The 17673-nt window shown below is 49.9% G+C and overlaps 1 protein-coding gene, 2 long non-coding RNA genes and 1 other non-coding gene across 14 annotated transcripts in view; 1 reads left to right on the forward strand and 3 right to left on the reverse strand.

The window, feature by feature from the left end:
• Nucleotides 1–3817, reverse strand: part of MATR3 (matrin 3) — a 27832-nt gene extending 24015 nt beyond the window's left edge. For 2 of the 9 annotated variants that reach the window (XM_069772983.1, XM_069772980.1), the window contains exon 1: nucleotides 3078–3202. Coding sequence is in view for 2 of the 9 variants with exons in the window: in XM_069772984.1 (XP_069629085.1) it covers nucleotides 3281–3343 (63 nt within the window). In the remaining 7 variants the exon portion in view is untranslated. Of the gene's footprint in view, nucleotides 1–2881; nucleotides 2997–3073; nucleotides 3203–3280; nucleotides 3359–3778 lie in introns of those variants that run through there. The other 7 variants (XM_069772985.1, XM_069772984.1, XM_069772989.1 and 4 more) reach the window with 7 other exon arrangements.
• Nucleotides 3389–6528, forward strand: LOC138682384 (uncharacterized). Of its 2 annotated transcripts, none has more exons than XR_011322494.1 (3): nucleotides 3389–3687; nucleotides 4791–4901; nucleotides 5926–6528. It is a non-coding gene; the product is annotated as an uncharacterized lncRNA (long non-coding RNA). The 2 variants fall into 2 exon arrangements; XR_011322495.1 differs by lacking the exon at nucleotides 5926–6528 and adding an exon at nucleotides 4985–5747.
• A 730-nt stretch (nucleotides 6529–7258) lies between these two features.
• LOC138682383 (uncharacterized) lies at nucleotides 7259–9124 on the reverse strand. Of its 2 annotated transcripts, none has more exons than XR_011322492.1 (3): nucleotides 8972–9124; nucleotides 8447–8545; nucleotides 7259–7591 (listed from the first exon to the last, which is right to left on the reverse strand). It is a non-coding gene; the product is annotated as an uncharacterized lncRNA (long non-coding RNA). The 2 variants fall into 2 exon arrangements; XR_011322493.1 differs by having other exon boundaries at nucleotides 8967–9124.
• On the reverse strand, nucleotides 7755–7959 carry LOC138682419 (small nucleolar RNA SNORA74). Its single transcript, XR_011322519.1, has one exon. It is a non-coding gene; the product is annotated as a small nucleolar RNA SNORA74 (small nucleolar RNA).
• Nucleotides 9125–17673: the final 8549 nt, after the last annotated feature.

Here is a 17673-nt window from a genome sequence, read left to right on the forward strand (position 1 = left end):
AGAACAGTACAGAAAGAGTAGAGGAGTCAAAAAATGTGTATTTTTAGAAACGGAAAATAGAAACAGCCAGGAACATACAGAGTAACTGCCATCACGTGTACTGACCACTCCATCAACATATGATTACCTCTATGGCTTCCACGTACTCCTTCCTACTACTTCTAAGTCCACTCTTTGTCACTACCTTCAGAGCTCCAACTCTGCAATAAGATGGATACGCACAGGTTCCAGCACCTACGAAAAGCTCCATGAAGCCATTAAGACTCAGTTCAACAGAAGAGGTCTGCCAAAACCAGTCACTGCAGAATGCTGCAGGACCTTAGCTTGGAAACTCTGGTAATAATGACCCTACGTTCATGCACTCAGCAAAGCGAGGAGACAATCACTATTCATTCACATCAGTTTTGGAGATCAATAGCCTCACAGGCACCAAAACTTTGACAAAACCCACAGAACATACCATAATTATTTTTAAAAATTAAATAGGTCATACATAAAATTATTCAAAGACAGTCCAAATCAGAGAGTTAATCACTGTAACAGAGAACAAATTTTACATTTAAAAAAAAAACCAAAACAGAACACTTCTGTATTCTGATCTGGTAAGCGATTAAAAAGCCTTCTGACTAATCAGATAATGTAAGTCTGCCTCCAGGCATTTCCAGAGCTGGGATAAAATCACATTCTTTCCCAGCTGAAATCTTACATGACGTTGTTGAGATGTATTCTGGCTGCAGAGAAGAAGAATCAAGGGACTGTTCGACTGTTTTAGTGCTCAAAATAAAATCTCTCTTAAGTTATAACTACACAATATGGTACTTAAACACTCGCAGACTAAATTAGTTCAGAAATATCGCGAGGTATTTGCTTTTGTTTTCAAGACTTGTTGACTTAGAGCACTGAGGAAGAATGTAAGCAGCAGAGAGGCGACACAAATACACTCATAAATTAAGAAATAAACTGAATGGAAATAATTTCTTTGCAGCTTTGCTTACTTTTAGGAACATGGATATTCGCATTTTAAGGATGCATTTAGGAATTTCTCTTGGTTATTCTTCCCATCATTTAGTGCTGGGATGTACATAACACCTAGATATGTGCAAAAGACTGGAAACTGAAGTTTTCAATACACAGGAACTTCAGATAGCTTCTCTAAAACAAACACACAAAAAAGGCTAGTGACATTGCAAGCCTCACCAAAGTCATTAGGAAGTGATCAAAATTCTTGTTGTTCAGATTTCATCTCCTTACCTAGTGCACAATGTAACATTACGGATATTAGGTTACCACTGAACAAACACACATACAAGGCTCAATTGCCAGTATCCTCACCCAAATTTAATTATTCCACTTAATTCAGTAATGAAAGCTTTTGTGTGTTTTTGAATAAAATTCAGGACAGAAGTTCATCAATTTCACAGTAATAAATTAAAAATGTTAATATGTTTCACTACATTTTGAAAAACTAACACATGATTTTAATATATTAAGATTTTCAATGTATTAACATGTTTCAAAATTCAGGAAGACCAAACCACTGGATCAACAGATTCTTTATGAAGAAGTATCAGAAAACTCTCCCTTCTTCTCTCTTCTGAGGCACAAAAACTACACAGACTGTTTTAAAAGACTTATGTTTTTAACAAGAGCTGCTCCCTATTTATCTTACTCTAGGAAGTCAGGACCACCTACTCCAGTGATAGGTCAAAAAGCCTGAAGAATTTAAGGCTGACTAAAAAGAATAAAGACTATTCAATTGTTTAAAACAGTATCAGATACTTTTTTCCCAAAGGTATGCTTTGTGGAAAGGAAAAAAGGTGCACATTTAAAAGAGGGATTTTTCAGCTTTCTTTCTACAGCATGCTTCATTTATCAGAACAAAGCAGTTCTTCAGGTTCCCAGAAAGTTCTTTTTAACTTTTGCTTTTTTCCAGCATAGGTGAACTTTATATCTCATTACTTTGACTCTAGAAACAAAATACATACATAAAAAAACCACAGAATGTTATTAATCCATCAGAGGAGGGGGAAAAAAAATCCCTGCAGCATGATTTGCAACTACAGCCTGAATTATATGAAAGTGAAACTGAGCAGAAAGAGGAGTCAAACGGATGCTTCCACTGTCAGTATTCTTAATGCTCAACTCATTAATTCTTAATACCAGATAAACATCAAACGGGCAGTTTTTGAGACTAACGGCCTTCAGAGACTTTAAGAAGGCACGCACGTTACTGGCATGCTGTTAAGCTTCCGAGGGGGACGTTCTGGGGACTGGGGAGGAAAGATGCCGACTCTGAGGCCTCAGCTGGAACCAGGAGCGCTAGCAGGGCGCTCCGGTAAAGTTTCAGTCAGGGGGCGAAGCGTGGTTCGAGCTGGGGTCACCCCCGAGAACACGTTTTACGTGCCGGAACACCGAGCAGCCGCCCCTCTCCCTGCCCTCAGCAAACGGCGCGGCGCAAGGCCGGGCAGGCCGCGCACCGCCGCCGGAGCCGGCCCTTCCCGGCGAGCGGCCGGAGGCGGCGCGGCGAGGGGAGCCGCGGGGCTTTGTTCGCGCCCGCCGGAGGCCGCGCGGCGCGGCGAGGCCAGGCCCGGCCCGGCCCGGCCGCAGTACCGCCGGGCGGCGGGCGGGGGCGCCGGCGGCGGGCGGCCCGTGGGGCAGCCGGCGGGGCCGCGGCACCGGCCGGGGAGGGCCCGCCGCTCCCGCATGCGCACTGCTGCCCCCGCCGCCGCGCGCCAGCCCCGCTCCCCCACACGCCTTCCCCCCCCCCCCCCCCGCCGCGGGGCCGTTCCTAACGGACGCTCCCCACAGCGCGGAGCGGCGGCCGCCGGCGCCGGTTCCTAACATGGCGGCGGGCCGGGGGCGGCCGCAGCGCCGCTCCTACCTGCGGGCCGGGGGCGGCGGGAAGGGAAGCGCGGCGGCGCCTCCCGTTCGCTGTGGTAGCAGCGGCGGGGGAGGGGAGGGAGGGACGGAGGGAGGGGAGGGGAAGGGAGGCGGCGGCTGCGCGAGCCCCGCGCACGTCTCGCCGCGCTCGCGAGAGCACGCCCGCCCGCCCGCCCGCTGCCCGCCCGCTCACGTGCCCGGCGGCAGCCGCCCCGCTCCGCTCCGCGCCGCGCGGGTCGCCTCCCCGCCGCTCCGCTCCGCTCGCTGGCGACGGCCGCCCGCCCCGCCCTCCGTGTGTGGATGTGGCCGCGGGGTGGGAAGGAGGGGGGGGCGGGGGGAGGGAGGTGGGAAGAGGGAGGGCCCGCTGGCCCAGGTCTCGCGAGAGGTGGGAGCCGCTCACCCTGCTCTCGCGAGAGTCCCCCCGCGCAGCGCGGCGCCAGCCCGCCGCTCGCCCCCTGCTCATTGTCCGCGCGCTCCCGCGGGGGCGGATGGGAAAGTGCTCGGGGGCGGGGCTCGGCGTCGCCCGCCTGTCCCCGCCCCCCCACCCCCCGGCCGGGGCTGAGGGAAGCGGGAGGGCTGGCGTGGGGGTCCGCGGGTTCGCGGCCGCCCTCCGCCGTCCCCGCCCGCCACCGCAGGAGCGGCGCGGGGTGACAACCGGAGGGACAGTCCCGGGGTCTCTGGCCTCTGAACCCCAGGGTCCCCCCGGCTAGCCCCGGCCGAGGGAAACCCTCCTCAAGACAGAGCCGGGGCTCCCTCAGGGCCTGTGCCGGCCTCTCCCGCTTTCCGTGACTGGAAAGGGTGGAACGGGTAAGGCTAGCCAAGCACTTCAGCATGTATTTTCCCGAATTAAGGATTCCTCGCTGTCACTTGGCTCTTCTAACCCCCAGAGCGTTGTTACCTTTGCAATAGGGCAGACACTCATAGTCTCTGCAGCTCCCTAGGCCGGGCTCCTGGCAGCCAGTGCGGCCATGCTCTGTCAGCTCAAGCCTAAAGACTGCTCTCCTCAGCAGAACGAAGATGTTACCATCTCTAAAATATTTAAGACAATGGGCTTTTGATGCCTATTAGGTTCATTAGAAGATTCTGGTAAAAGAAACCCTACAGTTTATGTGCAAGGCTTTCCTTTTCATCTAAGCCAATATTGCCACCTTGCGCTGGTAGGAGGAAAGTTCACTTTTCCTGTGCTTTCCTTGAATTGCTTGATTTTATGACCGAAGTAGTCCTCGTGCAATCGGGCAAATGCTATTTATGATTTGAAATTCTTTCACAGTCAATATCTTTCTTTCCAATTTAATTTTGTGGCTAAAGACCCAGTCTCTGCATCCTCTTGGAAGCTGCTGTGTTCCAGCAGCTTTACGAAGGTGAAGGTGCCTAGCTGAATGCAGTCTCCAGGGGAAAGAAAAAACCTGCCTTTTGAATTCATCACAGGCTGATTTTTCTTCTCTATATGTGGCTGGAGAGCACAATGAAACAATAACACAGAAGGTATTTGAAAAAAACAGGGGATTGGTACAAAACATGTGTTGAAATAATATGAAAGTGCTCAGAGAACAGCCACAAGAAATTCAGCTCTCTAACAAGCTCAGGATAAAAAACAATTAACTGCTCAAAAACAAACACATACATTTAAGCTAACAATACTTCTGTACTCCAGTACTGCAGAGCAGTAAAAGCAGAGCAAAGTGCCTTGATGAAATGTAAAGCAATCTAGCCACTTTTGCCCAGTAAAAGTCATATATAGATTGCAAAACGTATGGTGCTAATAAACAGAATCATAAATCACGTTAGCATTTCCCAAGTACAAAAGCAGGTCTTGCTCCATTTCCCTGGCTTTATTTCAAAGCCAGTATTTTGTTCCTTTTGGACCACATGGGTTGTCTCTCAATTTCCTTTGTTGTCCTTCGGTCAAGGCACCAAACTGGCAGCGAGGTGAATCATTTTGACCTTTATTGATTGCATTTGTGCTGCAGAAGGAGCCATACAGTGCTGACCATCCCTACCCTGCTAACACAGCTGCTGCGGTAAGACACAGAGCTCCAGTTCCTTGTACTCGTGCTGATCACTGGAGAATGTTTATGACATTCCTATGTTTTTTCTTGTCCAGTATGTGCACAAAGCCTGGTGGATTTGGGGAAAAAGTGGTACCCTCCATCTGCCTGAGAGTGGTGGGGCCTCAGAAGAGCTTTCATGCTGCCTAAGGCAGAGCTCTGCAGCCATTCCCAAGCGCTCTGATGGGATAATCACCGCTGCCGACAGACTTCCTCCATCCTTTTCTACTGCCTTTTTTGCTACAGCACAACCAGGCCTACAAGTCTTGGGTTCAGCCCTGAGACGAGTGTAACAGAGCTTTATCGCAGCAACAGTTTTTCAAGGAAATAAGCCAGTCTGTGTATTTATTGTCCATATAGCACTTGCTTTCTGGGGCTGTGTCCTGGTTTTGGGTGGGATAGAGTTAATTTTTTTTCTAGTAGCTGGTATAGTGCTGTGTTTTGGGTTCAGTATGAGAAGAATGTTGATAACACACTGATGTTTTCAGTTGTTGCTAAGTAGTGTTTATACCAAGTCAAGGATTTTTCAGCTTCTCAGGCCCAGCCAGCAAGAAGGCTGGAGGGGCACAAGGAGTTGGGAGGGAACACAGCCAGGACAGCTGACCCCAACTGGCCCAAGGGATATTCCATACCATGTGACGTCATGCCCAGTATATAAACTGGGGGCAGTTGGCCTGGGGAGGGCATCACCACTCAGGAACTAACTGGGCATCGGTCAGCGAGTGGTGAGCAATTGCATTGTGCATCACTTATTTTGTATATTCCAATTCTTTTATTATTATTATTGTCACTTTGTTATTATCATCATTATTATTTTCTTCCTTTCTGTCCTATTAAACTGTTCTTATCTCAACTTTACTTCTTTTCCCCCGATTCTCTCCCCCACCTCACTGGTGGCGGGGATGTGAGCAAGCAGCTGCATGGTGCCTAGTTGCTGGCTGGGGTTAAACCGACAGGCTGACAGTAGAGTGTATTCCTCATTTTTTGCCAAGTTCAGAAATACCTGGTACAGCAGCAGAGACCCCTGATGCAGTGAGTGTGTTTCTTGGCAGTCAGCAGGCAGAAACCCATGTCCACCCTGAGGGCAGCGGGCAGCCAGCCGTAGAGCACCCATTGCTCCCCTGCTGGGCGAGTACTGGGAGAGAGGAAGATTGCTGGGTACAACGTAAATCCACAGGAAACCTGGTTATTAGTTTTGCAGGTAGAACTTGTTCATATAGAACCAGTATAATTATATTTGTGTATGTCATAGACTTCAACTAAGAAAAAACTTTTTTCCAGTAGCGTTGAATACTTCGACAAATATTTCCATGTAGAGTATAAAAAACGCATATTCAAAGATCAGCAATACTCAGATGGCAGAAGAGCTAACAGGTGAGTGAGCAGTGTCAGGGACATTTAAAACCTAGGAGAGCCCTGAAAAAATTCAGGACTGTAATTCATGCATGACAGAAGCACCTATTTGACATAAACCATCAGTAACTTGGGAACTAACCTGATGTGCGCTAGTGTTTTATCAAAAGCCTCACCGTTATAAACTCCAGCCACTATCAACATAAATACATTGACGCTGTTCACTCCTGCAGACAGCAAGGTCTACAACAGCAGTCTCATGTCCATGCTTCTCAGTTTCTGTATAGATGGCATGGCAGCTGCAGTAGCACCTATGACAGGATAATTGTCATGTGATGTGACTGAAGGCCCTTGAACCATTTTTAACACTGAAAAGATTAGTTTTAGCCTAAAAAACTCCTAAGTTTTGATTATTTCACAAACAGAGCATCCTCCAGAAGTCTGCACTGAATCCAAATGGGTCAGGCATCTTGGTGAGAGCAATATAGTCCTTTGCTCTGACAACTACAGTGCCTTTTGCATTTAAACAGCATTTTTGTCTGAATCTGTGATGGTGGTCTTTCCCCTCCCATCAGTTTCAATGTATTTTACATATTTGGCAGCCTTTTCCAACTTGCACATTTTTTGTGGGCTTCACCTCCCCCCAGGTCCAGGGAAGGGAGAGAACAAGAAGTTCAGGAACTGAAGCACAGGAGGGATATCTTGTGAACTTGTACTGGCTGTGTATGCAGCAGAAATAGGAATCCCAGACCTTATTTCCTTTATCCTTCAGAGTACCAGAGGAAAGGAAGCCTTGTTAAAAATCTGTCCTTGCAGCACAGGCTATGGAGAAGAGTGTGTGTGCATGGCAGGAGGGCACCAGGTGCCCAGCATTCCATTCATTCCTGCCACTCCAGAGTCTCCCACAGGCAAGAATTCAAGGTGACCTTCAAATCCCGCTGTACCCAACAGCCTTACGATATAATGAAAAAGCAGAATGACCAAGTTTAAATAAGTTTAATAAATAGAGGTCACAGAAAAAAATATAATTTTAAACAAGCAGTGAGAGGGGATTAACAGCAAATTGTATACATAATTCTTGTTATACCTTGCCCCAACCACCTCTGATGTTTCAAGTTACTACACCCAGATCCTGAAAACAAGTACTTCTCCAGGAGTCCCATTTAAGTTGTGGACTCTACATTTCCATCTTCTCAATCTCTTTCAAATGAGCATCTTCAAAGCAGCGCCAACAGCTTATTTCTTTTCTTCTCACAACCACTGCTGCTCCAGCGAGCCCCCACCTGCAGCGAAACATGCAAACCATTTGCCTGTAATTAAAAAACATACAAAGACAGTTAACAGGAGTAACTGTAAAGGCCCCGAATTCAACCCTTAACACTGACCAGTTAATTAGCCAACCTTCATTTTTATACAAAAGATGCAGTATTAAACAAAACATCCACAACATTTTTTTTAACTTTCTGACTGCACGTTGTCTGCATCCAGTCTAGGATTAACTCCACGGAGAAGGAGTTAGTCCACTCTTAAGCATGCAGAGCGCTGCCAAAACCTGGCACCATCTAGGGCCAGAACAGCACCTGTGGTGCCAGGAGAGACTTGGCAGCGCATTTCTCTCCCAGCATTGTAACACTATCGCAGGCACTGAGCAGCAATGGGTAGCTGACTACCAGCTGGATGAAACAGAACTCAAAATTGAGTTTTTAAAGGACAGAAGGAAGTAGAGGCCCAAAAGCACATCCCTCTGGCGATGCGGGCCTTGCTTCTAACACCTCCTCTCATCAGGGCTTCCTCCAGCAACTGGAAGCACTGTGTGCTTCACTAGATAAACCAGGTTATTATTTCTACCCCAGAGCAGCAGAGGCTGGCACAACAGGCCATTCACAAGCCAGCAGAGGCCATTTAGTTTACTTAGTATGGCAGAACAAACGGTCATTTTGCACATCTCCCCACATTGGCTTGTGGAGAGACCTCACCCACGTAGCTCAAAAGGCTCCTGAGCTCTCCCTGTGCCTCATGTGCATGTTACTCCTTTACATCTCCTCTCCGCAGGTCACACTACCAGAGCAGCAGTCTCCTCCAGAAGACACCTCACTTGGCTGCTTCCACCTCCTGTAAAACTCGGGGGTTTTCATAAACAAAGGCCACCAGTGAGGACCCGTTACCTGACGGCTGTATCTTCCAGACAGCTCTCTTGCCACCCGAGACCTCTGATTTACAGCCATCCCTTCACACACGCTTAAGCTGCATATCAGCTGGAAGCCCTAAAGAGAGCACAAGAGAAACATCACTTCAAATATTCGATTAATTAAATCTATATTAATAGAGCTTAACAGCTAGGATTTGGCTTGCAGAAGGGGAAAAAAAAAAAAATCAAACGGAATAATAGGCTGAGAAATTGCTTCTAAACGGCACAGCCTGAACAAATTACCCTCCAGTCCCAGGGCCTCGGAGGTTATCAGCCAGCGCCGGCCGCCGGGCACCACCGCCTTTCGGCCATTAATAACAATTTAATAAAAAAAAAAAGGGGGGGGGATATTTCAGGCGGCTTTTTCCGTTTCCAGAGCCCCGGGGAGGGGTGAGGCACCCCAGGCCTCCAGCCCCGGTGGCGGGAAGACCCATGGCGGGAAACCCGGCGCCCCCACCTCAGCTCATGGCGGCGGGGGGGCGGCCCGGCGCCCCCACCTCACCTCATGGCGCTAGGGACGGGGCAGGCGGCCCGGCACCCTCGCCTCGCCTCACGGCGGCCGTCCCGGCCCCGCGCCGCTGCGCTCCGTCATGGCTGCGGTCGCCGAGAGAGGCCGGGCCCCGCCGCGCCGCCGAGGTGGTTCCGCAGGCGCCGCCCCGCTCGCCCCGGCCGCTCCCCTCGGGGCGGGCCCGGCCAGGCGCGGCCCGGGGAGAGGTGGCGGGGCCGGGCAGGCTGCCCCGGGAGCGGCCGGGTGACGATGAAGTCGGTAACCTCCTGAAAGAGAAGAAGAGGCGGGGAAAACGGCGTGGGTCTCCCTTCCTCTCCTTCGCTCGGGGTCAGAACAACTGCTGGTGTCGAGGATTAGCTTGTACCTCACCGTGCAGTGCCTGTAGGAGCAAATACAGTGTGTTACCATCTCCAGTCCCCAGCTGCGACAGACAATTGAGGTTATAAAAGCGCTTTTCATCAGAGCCCAGCTAATGCCCCAAGGCTGCTTTGCACGTTACGGCCACGGTACCTGCGGCAGTAAACGGCCGAGGGAACCGGGACTGGCTGACACAGCACGTTTGCAGAACTTTTCTTGCAGCGATTTACCGAATTTTCTTCCCCCTCCCACAGTATTGTTTTTTCTTTTACTCTGGAGACTGTCCGTGCGGCACAGATGCTGCTAAGCCAAGGTCCGGTAGGTATGGAAGAATCACGGTACCGAGCCTGCAGCACCGGAGCTGGACAAGAGCAGGTGACCCGGGGCAGGGAGCAAGTCCCCGGGGAACGGGCAGTTTCGGAGCTGGGGATAACACTGAAGCATCGCTCTGGCTGTTGCAGGAGCTCCAGACGTTGGTCTGTCCCATCCCAGGCTTGTAGCACGTGTGTTTTTGAAGCATTACAGCTCCATGCTACTGCAGGTCCCTCAGGTGGGTGTACTGTGCCAGCGACAGTGGTTCATGTCCTGATTTAACCCATCCTGCTAATTTATGAGAGCAAACCCTCTCAGATGTGATCCCTCCTTTATTCTGTAACTGAGCATCGTCAGGGGTTAAACAGGCTTCTGGAGCCTGTTGAGTTGCTTTGAGGACAGACTGCAGGGCTCTGTCAGGATGCAGGGAGTTCAGGGAGGCTGTGTCTAGACTAGAGGAGCTCTCCTGAAGGCTGGCTGTGCTTTTGTTGTGTGGCAACTTGTATCTCTAATCTGGCTTGAAACACAGTGTCTCGGTCCCTTCAGTCCCCAACACTGCACTTGCAGGAGAAAAGGAGGATGTATTTAGCTTCCACCAAGCTAAGGTGAAAAACAGGCCGAGCAGGGATCTTGGTATCAAAGAACAACGTGATGTTTGCTGACATCAGCTATGGCCTGGGAGAGGAGGAAGACCAACACAGCTAAGCAGATGAAACCGCCATGAAACCAACTCTCGGATAGTCAAGCCAGCGCTGTGGACACTTCTGGGGTATTGCTGCAGGCAACCGCTATATCTGACCCATCCGGAGGCCTGGAAGCCGGCGGGAGGTCAGGCAGAAGGACCTGATGCCCGGCCAGTTGCTGTTGCCAGTCACGGTGTGGTTATGCTCAGCTCTGCAGACTGGTGTCTGGCCAGGCTGCTGCAGCACGGACTCCAAGCATGACATTGCTGGGCTCAGCCTGTTTCAGAAGGCTTTTGTCATCCCCTCGGAGAGATGCAGCAGATCTAGAGAGCACGCTCACCAGGAAGCTGTGGCAAAAGAGGGCTTCATTTGCTACCCATGGCAGAGCTGTTGTGTTTCACCTGGTATGACACCTGTTACCCAAAGCTCACAAATAACATGCAAGCATTTTTTTGAGATAAACCAATGCTCCAAACCCAGTTACTGGAGGGGAAGGCTGTGCGGGAATGCAGGGAAATCTATGCTGTGAAGTGAAAGGCTGGTCCTGGCATCGAGAGTCGCTGAGTTCTGGTATTTGGCATTCAGAAAGCTTTTGAAGTATCTCCCTGGTCCTGCTGAAAATGTCTTATTATAGGAGGCAAGGCATATTAATTTGGGCCCCATGCTGTGCTAATGAGTTACACAGCTTCCAAACTGGAGCTGTCGCTTAGACAGCTTGCTCCGGGTCTCGGCAGAGCTCATCATCCATCCCCGTCTGTGGGCATGTGCCCTCAGCCACAGGCAGTAAGACCTCCAGTAACAAAATCATGAAGTGCTCTCTGTGTTTGCTATTACCTATCCCACCAGCATAGCAGCTGTTCATCAGTGCTGGATCTTCTGCACTGGAGCATAGCCAGGAAACTCTTGTCCTTCACTAGGTTCATCACTAGCTGGGAAAGCACCTAATGCTTTCCACCGCTCAGCACCAGCCTCTCTCCCTGCACGCAGCCATGGCTGTCCTGTGCAGAACAAGCCCAGTGCTTCCTGGGACGAGGGAGGGACAGGCTGCGGCGGGGAGGAGCACCCCCCATGTCATGGCCTGCATGAGCATCCCCACATCCAGGAAGAATAGCTGCCCACCTTGGGCTGTGAAAAGACCAAGAAGCATTTGAAGAAGACAGAGGTGGAGTGGATGATTGCCTGAGGCAAGAGACAGCTCCAGCTGAGCATCGGTGGCATCCCCAAACTCTGAGAGCCTAAGCTACAGGAGGACCATGGGGGAAGGATCCCAGCCTTTCCCAAAAGGCCTTGAAATGTCTCAGTGGAGCATAAAGCCCCGGTGAAAATCTTCCTTTGAAAGGATCCCAAGTGAGAGAGGTTATAGCTACACTGCTGTGCCTGGGCATGGATACATGGAGCACCGAGCTGGTGTTAAGGCATCCAACAGAGGTTGGGAAAGGTGTAGATGTGTCTGTCTCCCAGAGAGGGACTTGGCAGGACTACAACTTTTCTTCTGCTTGTTTCAGGGCAGGGGTTTTTGCTGTTGGCAGCTCACAGCTGCTTCCGAGCTGACTCTTCCTACCTCATGTATCTGAAGTGCAGTATCGGGGGTCAGCAGAGAGCCAGCTTGCCTGCGCTCTGGTTCCTGTTAGCTGGCACTTGATTTCATTTTTTCCAGCTTCATAGATCCTGCGTTTCCTGTACTGGTTCTCCATACCCCTACATGCGCATCTCAGCATTGAGGTCAGTGTGGATGTGTAATCGACAGGGAACCAAATTGTTCCCTGATATTGTGTAATTCGTGTTGAATTAAAAGAAGACAATAAGGCTTACATACCAATCGGGAAGGGGGAAGAGACATATTGAGATTTAGCAGATGCCTTGTGTAAATAACAAGGCTTGCTTAAATGGTGCGTAAAGGTCACGGGAAAAGAACAACAGCTATAACTTACTAGATAAGGAGGGAAAAGACAACGGCTATAATTTACCAGATAAGGGGATTAACTCTGCCACGACTGCATTTCTCCACAACAAAAGACATTCTACATCAAAAGACACTCCTCCCTTGAGAAGATCGACCGAATCCGCCTAGTAACAAACCTGCACGAGTGAAGAAAGAGGAAGCAGGACAAGGCGGAGACTTACAAGAAAGGGGTGCATGAACTGTGTATAAGAAATGTAACTATAACAGAAAGTTGCGAGCCGTTGGTAGAGTGCGGACTCCCCGGCCGCCCAGCGCTGCTTGCTTGCTATTCTCAATAAATATATTGATTCTATAAAAAATTGGCTCTGTCGGTATATAACAGATGTTTACAGCAAAGTTGATCTTCCTGAACTCTCCATCTTCAATCTGGGAAGAAAAGTACCTTTACTGCTTGGATATGGCTCTTGGAACCAGAGGGCCTTCCACCGCAGCTCATGACACAGGTGGCACTGTGTCCTTCCATGCTGAGAAGAAAAATTAGCCCTCAGCACCCAAGGAGAGACACAAGTCAGATTCTTCAGCCTGGAAGAAACTGCTTTTTTAGCCAGATAAATGGTCTAGAAAGAGAAATATTTAAGTGGATGAATCATTTTCACTCTCTCAAAGCAAGAATAGGGACTTTTCTATTTGAGACAAATGTTCTCTTAGCCCCTGGCTTGTTAAACTGGGGTGCTTCTGCGCTTTCTATCCATCTGAACGAGCACCACGCATTTCATCCGACCCCATAGAGGGGACCCTGCAATTTCCACTCCCAGCTGTCATCACAAGATGGCATTGCAGACTTAAAAGCTGAGCCGGCTCTGCTAGTGCTTGGAGATCTCTTCCAGACCCGGGGGCGTCCAACCCCAGAGGAAGCTGTGGACTTAACCCTGCCTGCTGAGCTCCTCCACCAGGTCTCAGCCACCGACACTTGCTTTTAATCACGTCCCTTTAATGTCAAGGCTGTGCTTTAAGCACACGGCATGCAGAATGAAAAGCTGCAGCCGTTACTCCTGTAACCTGTGAGCCATCTAATTGCACTGATTTAAGCTAGTTATAGTTTTGACAGTTAATGGCATGCAGAGCACTTTAATCTTGACCTGCAACCCCTCCGGCTCTTCCAGGGCCTCCTCTGCCCCCGAGGAGACACTGCTAATCAGACCAAACAGTGAAGTAGTTTAAGACATGGCTAAAGGGAGCCAAGGGCAAATCATGAGCGAAATACACCCAACTCATTTTGCTGCAAAGCACTGTCAAATTTAGAACTGTCTTTTGTTTGCCCAAGAGTGATTTGGGAGAGCAATGATAAGTCTTTTAATAATTTACAGCTTTAAAACAATAACAAAAAGAGAAAAATCACTCTTCTTAGCTATGATTTTTAAAAATAAAGCTTATTTTGAGTTAGATGCACAAACCCTGGTGTGGTGCACTATCCCCTCTGTGTCTCCCCTGCTACCTCTGCTCTCGTGGGGGTGCAGCCTGCCCACCTGTGGCATGACCCACAGCCAACAGCCACAGCTCTGCTTGGCCCCACTGGTGAGGAAGCTCCAGCCCCATATGCTGCCCCATCACCTCTGGAGAGGGCATCAGCAATGGTGTTAGCTCCTATGGGACTGTGCTCCCCTTCAGCCCTTGTTGCTGCCATCACAGCAGGCAATGCTTTGCCCAGATCAGACTACCATAGCTGTGCTTACTTGCTGGGTAGGTTCTGTTTGCCGAGGGTTATATGCAGCTTGGATCAGCCCCAAAGGACCAACAGCCCTTAATGGCCGTGACCAGCCTCACCTGACACCGCTATACCCATGGGACAGGAGCCCCATTTAAGCTCAGCCCTGGAGCTTTACTCCTTCTATGAGTGATGCTGCAGGAATTCCTGGCTCTAGCTCTGTCTCCGGCCCTGCTCGTAGATAGACCCTCAGACATATGTTGTAGCTATGTCTCTGGCTCTATTTTCTAGATGAACTTTGGACCCATGTTGTAGCTATGCTTCCAGCCTCGTCCTTGGCTCATCTCCTCTTGCTCCTGGGTGGGATCTGGACCTGGGTCATAGCAAGCTGTACCTGGGACTGCTGGTGGACCCTGTAACCAGCACGCAGCTGGGCTCAGACCTAGTGGGACTCTGCCTGCTGGTGAGAATGATATCTCTGCTGGGGTTATCTTGGCTCTACTTCCCCTAGGGAGCAGCTGGACCTTCCTGCTCCCTGCTAGGCCCATCATCTTGTTACAAGAGTGTAAGTACAAAGCTTGTTAATCTCTACACTGACCTCGCTCCTCTGTGGATCTTCCTGGGTCCCAGTGGGAGGGAGCTGTCCTGCTATGGTATTCAATGGCTGTATCAGGAGGCAAAGACGCAGGGCTGGGTTAATGTGAGGCTTGCTGTTCCTGCACGTCAGTGGGTGCTCCAGGCTTTATCCACCAGTTGCTCCCTGCAAGAAGCAGCCATGATCTAACTGCACCCTCTTCCCTGGCCAAGGGCCCTGCAGCCTCCCACCAGGGCTTAGTATTTGTCTGTCTTGATAGATTGGTGGCTGTGCTGTCTCCTGGGGTGACAGCTCTCCCTGGCACAGCTGCCCTCGGGTGGCAGTGGGGCGAGATCTGTTGCTGAGCCCTCTCTGAGGCTGTAGCTGGATGCATCCCTCTGGGCAGGACAGGGAAATGCTGGTCAGGCTGTTCCCTTCACTGCGGAGCTAGAGAGCAATCTCCCTTGGCCCAGAGGAAAGAGCAATCAAAAATGTTATGTAAACCAAAATCAGCCTGCTGGAGGGGTGGACGCACTGGCACCAAGTGCGGTGCCACTCTGCATCTGGCTGGGCAAGAGCATGCCCTGCCTGCTGGGAGAGCCCTGCCTCCCCTCCCTGCCTGCAGCCCCTCTCCCCAGCTACCCTCCCTCCAGGCCTGCCTGGGTTTCATCTTGCTGCCAGAGCCTGCGTCTTTTTGTTGTTCAAAATGTACTTGGGCAGCACGAGGAGCCTGTGTGGTTCCCCTCTGTTCTCAGCTGAAACTGCTGCAGAGCAATTTCTTTTTCCCTTTTGTCTCCAGCAGAGCCCTGGAGCTCTGCTCCCTTTCTCTTGCCTCCTTCCTGTGCTCCTGCTGAGCTCCTCCCTGGCTGAGACTCCTTCTCTGGTGTCCCCTTCCCCTTCCAGCTTCTATTCAAACCCCATTTTTTTTTTTTTTTGCTTCTCTCCCTCCTTCAGTGCTCCCATCCAGAAGACAGACTGCAAACTCTCTGTTACTCGGTGCCTTTCATCTAACAGACCCTGAGCAACTTTCTCAGCATGATAAATGTGATCCCCTAATCCTATGTAGGGGAATCCCTGGGACGCAAGCCATGTCTGGGATCTCCCACAGATCCTACAGCATCATGCTGCAGGGTCTGTCTTGGTTGCAAGTGTACAAGTGGTAAAGTGTCCCTGAGCACAGGCATCACAACTTGCTCTGCTCCCCCAGACCTTTTTCATCTTAGGAATTTACACATGCAGCAAGACTAACCAAAGCAGATCTTCCTCTTTCAGCGGTCCACCAGCTCCCTCTCCAGCAAGGAAGAAGCTCAGCGGGGCAAGCAGCTGGGTATGGGATTAAGTATGTGGAGGAGAGCTGGGGGTGGGCTTGCACAGCACCAACCTGAGCATGCAAGTGGGCTGTTCTTGATCTCTAATTACTCTAAATCTTACTATGGTAATAAAACCCAGTTACTCTGCCATTTTGCTGGTGCTGGTTTAAATCTGTGAGGTCTTGTAAAGCCTGACTTGAGCCCCAGGGGATTTTAGCGAGTGCTGGCACTGGGAGCAGGGTGGTGTAAGCATGGCCTGTGTATCCTGGGGTCGAGTGGTGGGTGGAGAGGAGTGGACGCACCAAGAAAAGCACCAGCCCAGCATTTTAGAGTAGAGCTAAGTAGAAACAGCTTATTCCATTTAAAAAAAAAAAAAAAAGGAAAAAAATCAGTCTTAATTAGGACAGAAACCCCCAGATAGGCTTTTTCTTTAAAAAAGCCTAAAAATACCATTTTTGCTTTGATTTAAAAACTATTTTTGCTCTTCAGACTGTAAGATAAAACACATTTGAATTGATGATGCATTTCACAACAAAATATATTCCTTTTCATCTTGAAAATGCTGAAATGGGTTGTTTCAAAATTTTCAACATTTACCCCCCTTTTTTAAAAACTGAAATTTTTAATTTAGCTGAAATGTCTTTTTTTGAAAGGAAACTCTTGATTACATTTTTTTTTTTTTCCCTGACAGCTTTAATTAGAATTAACAATTACAGCTGATTCTTAGCTGAGTGATAAACAGCTGGACTGAATCCACTCTGCAGCCCTCCCTGCTCTGGGACTTCCAAACAAGCTCCAGCACTAGCAGGAGATTAGCCCTCCACAACACTTTAGCCTTGTCTAGTCACTGGAATTTATTTTTCTTTCTTTTCTCCCCACTCTTCCTCCTCTGAGGGTTAGTTTTTACTAGTGCAGCATCTCTAACAGTCAGGGAACTTCACAGTGAGTTGAGATCACATTGATTTCTCAAGGAAGAAGCTGCATACTAATTTTTCCTATTTTTCTCCCATGAGGAAAGCAGGTAACAGCTTCAGGAAGGCAGCTGGGTTTGTAGATATTATGTTCACCTGCCAGATGACAGGAAAGTCTGAGGTCTGGGGGACCATCATGGGAAAGGAGACCTTGGCTGGTCTGATGCAATATCTGAAGGTGAAGCTAGTGTTGCTGGTAAAGCGAAGCACGTGGGATAAAAAGCAGAAAGGGTTAAGCCTGAGAAAAGCATTAAGCAAGGATCAGGGGATGGATCAGTCCATGGTCCAGCCAAGAAAAAGGCCAGGAAGGGCATCCTGCTTAAATCAGGCCCTCCATCAGGCGGAGGGGAACCCTTGCTTGTCATGCACAGGGTGATGCTTGTTGTAGGCAGCAGCTCAGGACTCCCAGGGCAACGGATTGTTCTGGGCAGCTTTGAATCCATTGCTGGATCCACCCAAGCTGCTGTGTCTGCTGCCTTGATGCCTCTGCAGCAAAACCCACCCATCAGCTGGAGGGTTTCCAGGCTTGTGACCACCCTGGAGGGCCCAGTGACCAGCAGAAAGGTGCTGTAGAGAATCCCAATGGCTTTTCAGGCTGGAGCCCAAGTCATAAGCTTTCTCAGATGGTATCCCAAAGGTGTCCAGGGCCTTTTACCCCATGGTGTGGGGCTGGGGGCTCAGCTGCTGTCCTGGCAGTGCTTCCCTCTGTGTCCAGGATGATTCTCACATACCCCAACTCTTTGGGGCAAGGGAAGGAACGCTGCAGCAGTGTGAACAGAGAAGGAAGGGCATGGAGGTGGAGGGGAAGGGAAGATATTACTCTGCTCTGAAAACCCCTAAACCCTCTGTTTCAGGCACCCAGGCAGGTTTTTCCAGCCTTT

The sequence above is a fragment of the Haliaeetus albicilla genome, chromosome 27, assembly GCF_947461875.1.
Source record: "Haliaeetus albicilla chromosome 27, bHalAlb1.1, whole genome shotgun sequence".
Classification (NCBI taxonomy): Eukaryota; Metazoa; Chordata; class Aves; order Accipitriformes; family Accipitridae; genus Haliaeetus; species Haliaeetus albicilla.